This window comes from Phlebotomus papatasi, chromosome 1 (genome assembly GCF_024763615.1).
Source record: "Phlebotomus papatasi isolate M1 chromosome 1, Ppap_2.1, whole genome shotgun sequence".
NCBI classification, from domain to species: Eukaryota; Metazoa; Arthropoda; class Insecta; order Diptera; family Psychodidae; genus Phlebotomus; species Phlebotomus papatasi.
The window spans coordinates 2,014,984-2,027,929 of NC_077222.1; the positions used below are offsets into that span (position 1 = coordinate 2,014,984).

Consider the following 12,946-nt stretch of genomic DNA (forward strand, 5'->3'; position numbering starts at 1 on the left):
GGGGCAAAGAAAGCCTAAAAATTTAAGTAATTTTTCTGACAATACTAATGAATGATAATTTTCAATCTAATAAAAAATATTATGCTTGAGTATTGTAGTTTCTTTTCCCAAAACGGTTTTGCTTAAAAAAAATAGGAAGTATTAAAAATATTTAAAATTAATTTTCATTATGAAAATTTAAAAATTCTTCATTTTTTAGCTCAAAAATTTACTATATAGCAAATAGCTGGAGACTTCCAAAAATATCCTAGATTACTTCAACCTTCTACTTTGCAATTACGTACAAACATTAGAAAAAAATAACTTTAGGTAGTCAGGAAAAATTATTTTCTTTATGGGACACCGGGGTTCCAATCGTCCTTATAGGGTTAAGATAATTGCTTTTTAAGTGTAGGTGAGACCAGGGAAGTTTGGGACGCTTTTCTGTGTTTTGACTTTGAAGCATTATCCCAAAGACTCCAGAAATTGTTTTAGAATGGTACCCTCACAGGTATTGACTTTAACAAAAGAGTGCAATTGAGATTAGAAAATAAATGGATTTTCTATGAGAAGGAATTTTTTTTAATCTATCGTTTTGTCCCTAACATCCGCGATCCGGGGCACCGTGGAACAAGAAAGGGGATATTGGGGGCATGGTTTTTTCTGAGATAATTATATATTTCCAGCTAATAAGAGCTACAGCCCTGGTTTATGTAATATCTCAGGAACAATCTCATCCATGGAATATACTCTAAATCCCTGTAGCCTTCTTTTTGAAGCGTTTTTTTTTTCAATACCATGCACCGGCCGTAAAATTTTGTCATTATAATTAATCGTATGGAAATACTTTGTTACAATGTAACCATGATATATTGCTGTTGTATTCCGTAGTGGAAGAATCTGATGAGCCACGACTCCTTCATATTATCATTAGGTGTTAGGCACAAATACAAGAGTCGTTGTTCAAACCTCTACCTTCAGTCTATGGTACATATACAGGAGTCGTTGATCATGTTTTCAAGGGTGAATATTTAGAGATGACACACATACGAATTTATTTCTTCAACATCAATTTTTTCCGATGGTTGTAAAATAAAAAAATATATAAAACAATTTAAAATATCAATAGGCCGAAAAAAATTGAGATTGGTTGCCTAAACAAAACGGTACCATTTAGTAAAATTAATGTAATTTATTATCGATTATAAGGTTATATTTGATTCAATATTTTTCAAATAATTAAATTTATTTTGAATTATTTCACAAAAGCATTGCGATGACATTCTGAGCTGGAACGCTCATATTTTTTTGAGGTGTCTCGAATTTCAGGATAGGTTTGAGAAAAACTTTTGTACAACATTATTTTGTTTAATAAGGAATGCAAAAGTACGTATTACAAGAAGGTACACGACCTGCTAATATATACCTGCTAATAAGCATAAATTAAAGAAGAAAATATTTTGTCGCTTATTTTAGAGATATTTTGCAACCGCAGCGCCCCCAGACTTATGTCAAGTGAGTTAGGTGTCTCTATTGAATTACGCGCGATTAGGAAGCTTACCTTGAAGTGATATTTGCTTTAAATTTCTTTATGTTTCTGCAAGATTCAAGTAAAAGGTTGTGTAGTGAACAGCTATCTGTCTTCCGACAAAGATATCAAGAAGATAATTTCTTTCTATGTGAGTTTTTGTTTCCGATATTACACGACTAAATAAATTTCCGGCATTACACGACTTTTAACGAGCTAAGGCCTGCCTTAGTGCCACCTACGATTGTGTAGTATTGTGGTTTAATTACATTTAATTTTGATAAATCAATAAAAAAATCACTTTGTCCCACACCACCAAAAAAACTCTCTCTCAAAAACTCGCCGGTCTCCTCTATCATAATTTTATGACAACCACTGAAGCTTTTTTGACAATATGCTGTCCTATTACCCTGGGATAACCAATTATCCACTCCTCAGGGTCCAAAACATGGAGCTCTATACTTCCGTCTCCTCAATCGTACCAACCAGTCTGACTCCTCTCTGTATACGAATTCTCTCACTCTCGCTTCCGTTCCAGAGAAGGGAGGTGATGGGAAACCTTCAAGTATAAACCGTCAAAATATAAATAAAAAAACTGATATCAAGTATATAATTGAACTGTATTATGGATAGGTAGAAATTTCCATGTGGTATAGTTGTGCAAACAGAATGAACAAAAGTACATACAGGAATAATGCGATTTGATGCTCAGAAATTTATTACGTAACTTGCGAGATTTTCAGTCTCTAGTCTAGAATATCTACAAATTGGGCTGGAGCGCCTTCGAAATGAATGAAATGTCTGCTAAGATAATTTCTAAAATCTGGAATTCTGTAATTTATGGTTTAGTTCGTGAGTTATGTCTAAAGGGTGTTTTTGAAATAGAAAGAAGAACTTTGGAAAAGAACTAAACCATCGATTCCTTTCAGTCTTAGATATGTTTTAGAAACTATCTGTCCCAAAGATGACTTATTCTCCTTATTGGATGTTATCGAGAATGAAAGTCTCGCAAATCCCACATTTAATTTAGAGCACTTTTGCGCATTACAGTGTACTTTTATCTTGACTTTTATTTACTTTATCGGTTTCAGTCAGACCGAGTGACACTCAATCCTCCGTTCTTATGTAAGACAGGAAAAATTCCTGCCTTCACTCGGATTTGAACTGAAAATCTTTCGCTTTCTAGGCGACTGCTTCACCATTGAACTATAGGGGCACTCCGCTCTAAGATTTTAAGAGTGAGCAAATAATTTTAATTATCGAAGTAAGGAAAGATAAAAAAATTTATTAATAAAAATATTCATAATTTGTTTCGATATAATATTAGTAATTCAACTTAGGTTTAATTTTCCGTGAAATTTATGAAATTTTCAAATGGTTTTTTCATGAAATTTTGCTTTGTTTGATAGCTTAACGATGTCCATCATGAAGTTAGTGTCGAGTAGTTTAGTGACCGTCAATTTTCAGTGTAACCTTTTGAAAGTACATCCCTCTTGTTCCTGGATTATCTCGCAAAATCTGCCTTTAAAATGGCCAGTGTCGATGGTAAGTGGTCAGAAAATGATACAGCACAAATTTATTCATCCAAAGCTGATGATAAGCAAAGCTCCTGGGACAATTTTCCCTGGAAAATTGCAAAAGCATTGTGTTGACAGAACGCTTTGGAGGTTTTTTGGTGTGCGCAAATTTTTGAGATTTTTCCCATTTTCTCAGTATTTTCTTGATGTATTGCAGATGATAATTCCAACAGCAATTTGACGAATAGTTCAGCATCCAATATCTCATCGGCATCACAGCAGAGTTCCATGAATTTAAAGAGCAGCATGCTTCGTCCTTCGGCTCTGTCATGGAACTCGTCATCAATGGGAAACACACCAAATACATCAACTGAGGTCCTCAATTCCAATTCCTGCTCATCCCTGTCCACTTCGGCCAGTAATCCCTTTACCAAGGCCATTGGGGAGGAGAATGGATCGGTGAGTGAGAAAAAGGAAGAGGCTGAGGCAAAGGGTGATGCCGATCAGAAGAGCGATCCTCTATCCTTGATATCCAGGAATGGATTACCAAAATCAAATCTCTTCAACACATCAAATAATCCCATTTCGAGCACATCGGGCTTCGTTTTTGGCCAGAATCTGCACGAAAGGGTCACTGGGGTAAGTCGATTTGGTCCAAGCATATTTTCCTCAAGGATCATTGATAATTTTTCCGTAGAATACCATCGATTCCAAGGATGTGGGCGAGAAAAGTGAGACAGAGGATAAGGAAAAGGCTGGAAATGAGTCCAGTGCATCAACTAGTGGTCTGTTCTTCTCAACGGCAGCTCAGCAGCAAAATAGCAATGCCAACAGCACGGCAAATAGTCAGAAGAGCCTCACGGAAGTGGCCAGGGAATATGAGGAGAGCAGAGCACAGAAAAGGAAATTTGAGGAAGTGGAGACAATCACGGGCGAAGAAGATGAAAAGAACATACTAGATGTGAGTTGGAAAATTTATTTCTTTATTAATTATAAAAATTTTGAGTCTTTAAAAGTCCCTCGAGAACATAGAAGCTTTGTTAAAGTCTTACTAGAGGCGCTAATGTGCTAAATAAATAATTCTTATAAGAGACGACTCATACAGAATGACAATTGCTCGAGAAATGTTGCGCGAAATCCAAAAATAAATAAATAAAAGTAATCGGGAAATCCAGAAATCTTGATAACATTCATGGAATCAGTAAAAAGTTTCATGAAAGTGAGAAGACATTTCGAAAATCGACATAAGGTTTGACGACAGTCGAGAAAGCTTTAAATGGTTTTACGAAAGCTAGGTCTCTAGAAAAATTTTACAAAAACCTAGAAATTAAAAGGTTTCACGAAAGACGAAAACCATTAAAAGGTTTCACGAACTCCGAGGAATCATTGAGTGGTTTCACGAAACTGAGAAACCATTGAATGGTTTCACGAAGCCAACAATCCTTTAGAAAAATGTTATAAGATCCTCATTTGTTTCACGAAAATCGAGGAAACTTTAAAGGTCTTCACGAAAGCTGAGGAATAAACGGCTTCACGAAAGTCATTATTTTTTTTTTACCATAAAACACGTTAAACTTTTCAGATTTTTCCGAAACAATGCAACCTTTAATTGACTTCACGAAAGACAATGATCCTTTTATGGCGTCTACACACTATAGTAGATTTTTTTTTTAAAAATGTCTTTTAAAGAAAATTTCCCATATCCTTATAGGAAGAAACGTCAGAATTTTTTTACAAAGGGCATTTTTAAAAAAAATTTCTACTAATGTGTAGACGACATAGAAAAAAATCAAGAGATTCCTAAAATATTTGAAAAGATTCTACAAAAGCCCAAAAATCCTTGCTTAGTTTCACGAAAGTCAAGGATCCTTGAGCACAAACCCGTGAAACCTTTGAAAAGGTTTCCTGAAAGCCAACGATCCTTAAGAAAAATTTAACGAGATTCCGAAAACATTTGAAAGGCTTCTTAGAAGCCAATGAACTTGAACGGTTTCACGTAGGACGATTCTGGAGAAAAATTTCACGAACGCCTGAAATACTGTAAACGGTTCCACGTCAAACTTTTCAGAAGGTTTTACGAAAACTGGGAAACCTTTAAACGGCTTTACGAAAGACAAAGATCCTTGAGAACAATTTCACAAGATTCGTGGAACTCTTAAGAAAATTTCACGAAAGTCAAGAATCCGAGTAAAAAACCCATGAAGCCTTTGACAATGTTTTATGAAAGCCGAGAAAATCAAGACCTTTCAAAATGGACGAGAATCCCTGGAAAAAAGTCTTATGAAATTCAATCTGAGGTTTCACGACAGACGAGAAACATAAACAGGTTCACGAGAATCCAACGATCCTTGAGAAAAATTTCACGAAAGCCTAGAAATTTAAAAGGTTTCACGAGAGCCGAGGAACCTTTAAACTTTGAAAGGTTTCATGAAAGATAACGATCCTTCAAAAAATATCACAAGATTCCTAGAACATTTAAATGATTTTAGAGAAGTCGAAGAACTCTCACTTAGCTTCACAACCCGTGAAACCTTTGAGCAGGTTTTCTGGAAGCTAGCGATCCTTTAGAAAAAAAAATCAAGAGATTCGTGAAAGCCTTGAGAAGATTTACGAAAGCTGAGGAACTTTTAAGCGGTTTTATGGAAGCTAACGAACCGAAAAACAAAACTTAACGAGTCCTTAAACATTTAAAAGGTTTCACGAAAGCCAAGGATTCGTGCACAAAATCCATGAAATCTTTGACAATGCTTCACAAAATCCTGGAAACCTAAGAGGTTTCACGAAAACCGAAACAGCTTCATTAAAGTCAAAATAAAGATCATTGAGAACAAAATCCGTCAAAGTTTTAATGTTCTTTTTTCACGAAAGCCAAGGATCTTTTAGAAAAAAAAAAAAACTCGTGAAGCCTTTGATAGTGTATCACGTAAGCTGAGAAATCACTCTAAAAACTTTTACAAGAGCCAAGAATTCTGCACAAGTTTCAAGGAAAAAAAATCTTTGAGAAGGTTTCATGACAGACGAGAAACCTTTGAAAAATTTCGTGAAAGGCAAAATTTCTTGAGCATACTCTTAACATGGGAAGCGTTTGAGAAGATTTTACGAAAACCGAAATCATTTAAAGAGTTTAACGAAAGCCAGGATTCCTGAGGACAAAAACCATGAAAACTTTGAACAGTTTCACGAAAATCAAGAAACCTATAAAAAGTTTCGTGAAAGAGTACAAACCTTTAAGAGGTTTTATGAAAGCCAAGGAACCTTTATACAGTTTCACGAAAGCCAAGGATCCGTGTTCAAAATCCATGAAATCTTTGACAATGCTTCTTCACATCACGAAAGCCTGGAAACCTAAAAGGTTTTACGAAAACCGAAAAAGCTTCATGAAAGTCAAAGTAAAGATCATTGAGAACAAAATCCGCCAAAATCTTGGAGTTCTTTTTTCTCGAAAAAAAAACTCGTGAAGACTTTGAGAGTGTATCACGTAAGCTGAGAAATCCCTAAGTTTCACAAGAGCCAAGAATTATTGAGAAAAGTTTCATGAAAGAAAATGATTGTGAAGGTTTCATGACAGACAAGAGACCTTTTAAAGCAAGCGCCTGGCAAGTTGGCCTTTTTATATGGAGCTATATGAAGCCAATTCCTAAATTGATCTCGGACTCAGCTCACAGTGCTCCAAGGAAAAAATTTATTTAAACAAAAATTTAGTATGTATATTTATCCCTCCATACGGAAAGGTATCTTATAATACGGAAAAACTTCTCACTTTTTTAACGATCACGAGTGCAGAAAAATTCCCATACGCATTTTTATGTGAAAGTAAGAAATTGGCTTCAACTTTGAAGGCCACTCGCCGGGGACTAGTTTTAAAGATTTCACGAAAGGCTTTGAGAAGATTTCAGGAAAATTGAGGAACATTTAAACGGTTTAACGAAAGCCAGGATTCTTGAGGAAAAAACCATCAAGACTTTGAACAACTTCACGAAAGTCAAGAAACCTATAAAAGGTTTCGTGAAAGAAAAAACCTTTCGTGAAACCTTTAAAAAGTTTCACGAAAGCCAGACGATCCTTGAGAAAAACTTGACGAAATTCGTGAAACCGTGAAAATGTTTCATGAATGCCAGAAGAATCCTTAAAAGGCTTCACGAAACATAAATTCTTTCAAAAATTATATGTTACCAAAATATCGTTAAAACACTTACCTTATCTTAGTAAACTTATTTACTTACCGAGTATATGCATTATGAAAACTTTTTTATAATAACCTTTCTTATACATTATTTTAGCGGCACTAATGCACAAATCAGAAACTGTAAGATGTTTTGAGTTGTATTTTACTCATTTTACTTGATTACATCTTCATTGTTTTATTGAAAAAATATTAAATTTTTAAATATTATCTGAACAATTGTTAATTAAAATGAAAATGGTTATTAATTAATTCCGTCTTCTAGAATTCAAAAGCTAAGCGTTAAATTTATAAAATATTCCATGCTAAACGGTAATTATTGATTTTTGTAATATTAAAATATTGAAGTTTATTATTTGAATTTCCCTTGATAATTTTTCAAGGTCAGACACTAAAAAGCCTCTGGTAAGCTTATTTCTTAACCGATTGCGACAAATTTGGATTCATTTGAAAGGTCTTTGAATCCAGGACAAATCGGAATCACTTCAAACAGATTATGTACTTTGCGAAATGCTCGAATTTGTGAGAAGTAAAATTTTTACTTGAGCACTCTGCAAAGTTGAGATGCTTTGATACTCTTTTTATTCAATTTCATTTCAATGTCTTCTAAGTATTCTCGCTCATTGAAAGAATTCTATTTTCTTGATTCGCTATAGATAAACTGCAAACTATTCACATTCACTTCGTGTACTTGGGAGGAAAGGGGACGAGGCAGTCTTAGACTGAATGATCCCAAAAGTGGAAAGACTAATGGTATTTCGCGAGTTGTCTTCAGGGCGGCTGGAAGTCATCGAGTGCTGCTCAATACAAAAGTAGGATAAATGCGATTTTTCTTTTTTTTTCTTTCTCCCAGATTTATCACTGATAAACAACATTTATCTTCTTTTTTTTTGTGTGTGTGTTTTTGCTCCAAAGATTTGGCGCGGAATGGTGGCTGAGCGTTCGAGTCAAAAGAGTATCAGATTGACGGCTATTGATAGTTCAGGACAGATAAAGGTGTACCTTGTGATGGCCAGACCATCAGATATTGATACTCTCTACTCTGGCCTTCAGAGGCGCATTGACATTGAATTACAGAAGGATCCGCAGGATTCTGACCATGATAAATCAGATGAGATGAATTGTGCGAATTCGGAGGTGGAGGAAGGTGATGCTGATGGTGTTTCGAGTCCCAAGAAGAAAGTCGATGAGAATGATGTTGATAAATCGTAAAAAAAAATTGCATGGAGAGTTTTGTTTTTGCCAATTTGAGGAAAAAAAAGAAAAGAAGAAAGAGAAAAAATGATTGAAGATGTGACTATAAGTTTTTTTAGAGTATCTTGCATCGAGATTTTAAAATCGAAGAAATTCTCTCTTCACGCTTTGAATTTTAATTATTTTAATCACAATTTTTAAAAGAAAATAAAAAAAAAATTGTATAAGTGGACTGTAAAAATTTTTTGAAATTAAATTACTTTTAGTGAGTTTTGAAGTAGACTTGCTCGATAAATTATCAAAAAAAACAAAAATAATAATTGACTTCTGTAGTGAATGAAAATTGTAACTTTTAGATGTGTAAAAAATGAGATGAAGATTTGCTGATAAAAATATAAAAACAATTTTTATGAAATATTTCCCATTCGAGATAATAAAGGACATTTGAATCAATGAATATTTGAGTTTTTCTGGGCAGGCGAAATGAGGTGAATTACATTGGTACATTGAGAAAAAAAGGCTGCGATTAACTTTTTTTCCTTATAAATTAAACACTTTAGGTGTAAAAATATATCATCATTTTTTAATATTAATTTTACACCTTTTTAAGAGTAAAATTAACATGAAAAAGGGTAACTTTAACCCCTAATATATCTAAAAAGCATAATATTTACACCGATTTCGGATCAATACTGCAGGGTAAAATAAACATTTCCGGAATGTTATTTTAACATTTTCGGATTTCTCTCAGTCAGTGTAAGTGTCGCTCAGAGCAAAAGTGGTCTATTTAATAAAGAAAGTGCATATATACGATAGGCCTCTTTTGCTTTGAATGTCTCTTAGAACGTTGAGTATTTTCTCAAAAAATATTCAAAATATATCAAAAATTTAAACATTTAGAGAATTTTTAAAATATTTAGTGATTTTCGTGAATATTTTGTGAATATCCCGAATATTCGGTGAATATTCCGAATATTTTGCGAATAATGCGAAAAAATTTGAAAGTTTTGAAATTTTGAAATTCCCTTGTTAACATTTCAACACCGAAAACGAGTCTAAAGACATTTTACACTTCCCTAAAAAAATGTATACTTTATTTTTCTTAATAGAAAAAAGTCTAGTTACTTGAAAGAGATTCGAACCCAGAACACTTGCAACATAGATCGAGCACTCTAGCGGCTCTACCATTGAATTTATTTAACTATGAAAAGCTACTTGTTAAAAAGCCTGATAAGAATAAAACCAGATTACAAAGTTTATACTACAGGGGATCCCGAGATTATGTATATTTTCAGGACAGAGAAAAGCCTGCGAAACGGCTTTATGCATACAGAAATTTTGTACACTCTCAGGAGACTTCTTTTGCATAATTTACGGAAACGCCGTACGGTGGACATAATCTCGGGACCCCCTGTAATTTTATTACCGCAGAATTTTGAGAAAAAACTGGTCAACAGATCAGCTTTAAGAAAAATATTAAGAAAACGGGGAAAACCTTATATTATGCCAATGAGGATTTTCTCAGCTGAATTTTATCTTTTAAATAAAAATGAAACGTATTAAATATTCGTAGCTGACTTTATTCCATTAAAGTACTTTGAATTGTTTAATTTATTTTCTATGCCAATTATTCTGAATATTATAAAACTTATGTAAGTTTTCCAACATTAAAAAAGTTTACTAGTTTTTAATTTAGTATACCCATCTCTTTTGCACAGTTTGAAATAACATTTATTGATAGCTTTAATATTAAATGCAATTTCGCTTCTGTTGTCAAAATAAACCTTGACATTTGAGAGGTTTTCTTTGTTAAAAATTGAAATGTTTCCAATTTATTTTTTTGATACGGGAACGCTTTCAAGCTTTGCACACACTCTGGCATCGAACATTTCATGTTTTTTCCATATTCCTTTAATGAATTTATGGCAATATAGTCTATGGTCACACATCTCATGAAAAAAAACTAGGTCAGACTCATTAAAGGAATATGGAAAAAAATATAAAGTGTTTGTAGCCTGAAAGCTTTTTCCTATATTTTAACTCATTACTAGCACAGTGTAAGGTACTAGAAATTTTAAGAATAAAATGTTTATATTTTGGAATTAGCTCCCTAAATATTAATAGATTTTTTTTGAGAACAAAAAAAATCTGTTAATTTGTCCTTCAACCCTACTGCAAGACGCTAACGAAAATGAATTTTAACAGTCATTAAATATAAATTCTTTGCAATAATTCACTTCAAATACCATTTTTTATATAGTGTAACTACCTAAGATAATAATTTACCTCAAAGAATTCAAATCACCAAAGATATTGAAGGAAATTTTTATCAAAATCGGTGCGATGTCAAATTTTTTGTATGACTTTCTGCTAAGCGAAAAAATACGAAAGGAATGTATTTTTTTTCTACCTGTGTTGGGCTATATTTCGCTCGTCATTCAAGAAGTAAATTAACACCGTAGTAACGCAGAAATAAATTATCCACAATCGTCTAACCGTATGACGTATAATGCTAAAGTTACGAATGGGTTAACAAATAGTGGTAAACTCTATAAAGCAGCTGCAAGTATTTAGAGAATTAAACTTAACTGTGGTATCATATGATCTGTCCAATGGTGGTTTAAACTTTTATGACGAATAGATCTTTTAAGTTCTAAAACTAATTGAAATTCATAATGTCATGTTATAAATCTCTTTTTATCGCTTTTGTTCGACTTTTACTTCCTAAATATAAATCATGATTTAGCAGTTTTCATAATTGAAAGCACAAAATAATGTTTGAATGCATATTGGTGAAAATTCTATGTGAATCGTGATAAAAAAATTTTAATGTTCTATTTTCACCGTGTGATAATTCCTAGATAATCTCTTAATTATTGCCATTTGACTATTTTTTTCATATTAAAAAGACTACATGGTATTAACTTTTAAAGTTGGGCAGGAATTTATTGGGTAGGGAATATTCATCTCTCGGATATCCGGATGATTGGGATTTTTGAATTTTTTGAGTGTTTGACAGCTGTCATGTGGATATCGAAGAGTCGAGTGTAATGTCAATTACTAAACGAATTCAATCACTGTTGGCAAATTAACCCATTCAATCAATGTACTTGAAATACTTGAGATAAAATGTTCATATTTTGTAATAATATCCTTACAGATTAATAGATGGTTTTTTTTTAAAGAAACCTATTACAGGGGCGCGAGGGGCCGCTCTTAAACACGCGTCTTAACGGTCACTGAATTCAAATTCTTTACATTAATTCACTACAAACTCTATTATTATTAATCGTATCGAGACAATTTATTTGGTATTACAATGTGCCTCATATTGGAAGAATCTGCTGATCGTAGATCGCCCAGGAACGTCTTCCCCGTAGTGAATGCTTCTTCCGTGCTCCTGAAGGTTTTTTGGGCAGAGGCGGTGCATTTTATTTCATTTTATTACCTGTGAAAACGTCTTTTTCTAAACATTCAGTTGTTTGCACCTGGCGGGACTCGAACTCACAGCTGTGAGAGTCGCGTCAGAGATCTCACCGCCTAAGACCCAACGGTCTTGCCTATTGAGCCACTGAGATCCCCACAAACTTTATTAATTTAGGTACACAGTAAAAAATTGTGTGAGAAATAAAGTTGTGTATTTGAAAAATTGTGTAAATTCACAAGCAATATGGTTGTAAATTGTAAAATTACTATCATAGTGGTGGTACGATACTAACATAATGCTAGTAAAATTATGTATTGTGTAAGGAAATTTGTGTATTGGAAAATTTGTGTGAGAACTGTCAAAATTCCATTGTTTACTATTGCAATTTTTCTAAGATTTCAGATAGATTTTGCATTTTTAACTGCCTAATTGTCTTCTGGAATCATTCATTGGATTCTTAAAATGTGCCTCAGTCGTGAAAAATTAGGAATAATTATGTAATAACAGAAAACAGAGGAAGCATCATGTAAATTAGAAAAATTGACGATGCAACTCTTAGCCATTTGCTGAAGAGAAGTAAGCAAGTCGGTAGCGCAGGCAGAAAACACGAGACCATCAACGCAAAGATTATGGGTTCAAGTCTCAGACTCTCTCTTATTTTTTTTCCTCTTTTTATTCTTTTTTTCTTTTTTTCTTAGTTTAATACCGAGACATATCACATATAATACAAATAAACCGAACAAAATTGCTCTACAATCAAAATTATAGACAGGAAGCCATTTTATAAAATTGAAAATACACAACTTTGCCAATACACAACATTTCCAATACACAAAATTTACAACCATAGCGCTCGTGCAAAAATTACCAATAGTAGTGGTTGTAAATTTTTTTACTGTGTAGATCAACTATCCAAGATAACAAATTGGCAACCAGTATTCAAATTAGGAAAGGATTTTGATCAATTCTAACAAACGTCCGCCATTTTGAGTAAAAATTTTGCATGATATTTCGTGAAGCACGAAAAAAAGAACAAAATGTGTTTCCATCTCTATCGGGCTATTTATTCCAAGTAATTGAAGGACAAAGTTACTAAAACTCATCTTAATAAATCATCT

General features: G+C 33.3%; 1 protein-coding gene across 1 annotated transcript; it reads left to right on the forward strand.

Annotated features, from left to right (window-relative positions):
- Positions 1-2,936: 2,936 nt before the first annotated feature.
- On the forward strand, positions 2,937-8,855 carry LOC129799886 (ran-binding protein 3). Its single transcript, XM_055844170.1, has 5 exons — positions 2,937-3,052; positions 3,242-3,663; positions 3,722-3,985; positions 7,864-8,019; positions 8,123-8,855. Exons 1-5 carry the CDS (start codon positions 3,037-3,039, stop codon positions 8,417-8,419), a joined length of 1,155 nt encoding a protein of 384 aa, XP_055700145.1. The 5' UTR covers positions 2,937-3,036; the 3' UTR covers positions 8,420-8,855.
- Positions 8,856-12,946: the final 4,091 nt, after the last annotated feature.

Bases quoted from the DNA above. Each gene is read 5' to 3' on its own strand.
- LOC129799886 (XM_055844170.1), top strand. The intron at 3,664-3,721 runs GTAAGTCGATTT...ATTTTTCCGTAG, and splicing joins TGCACGAAAGGGTCACTGGG to AATACCATCGATTCCAAGGA. The intron at 8,020-8,122 runs GTAGGATAAATG...TTTGCTCCAAAG, and splicing joins GAGTGCTGCTCAATACAAAA to ATTTGGCGCGGAATGGTGGC.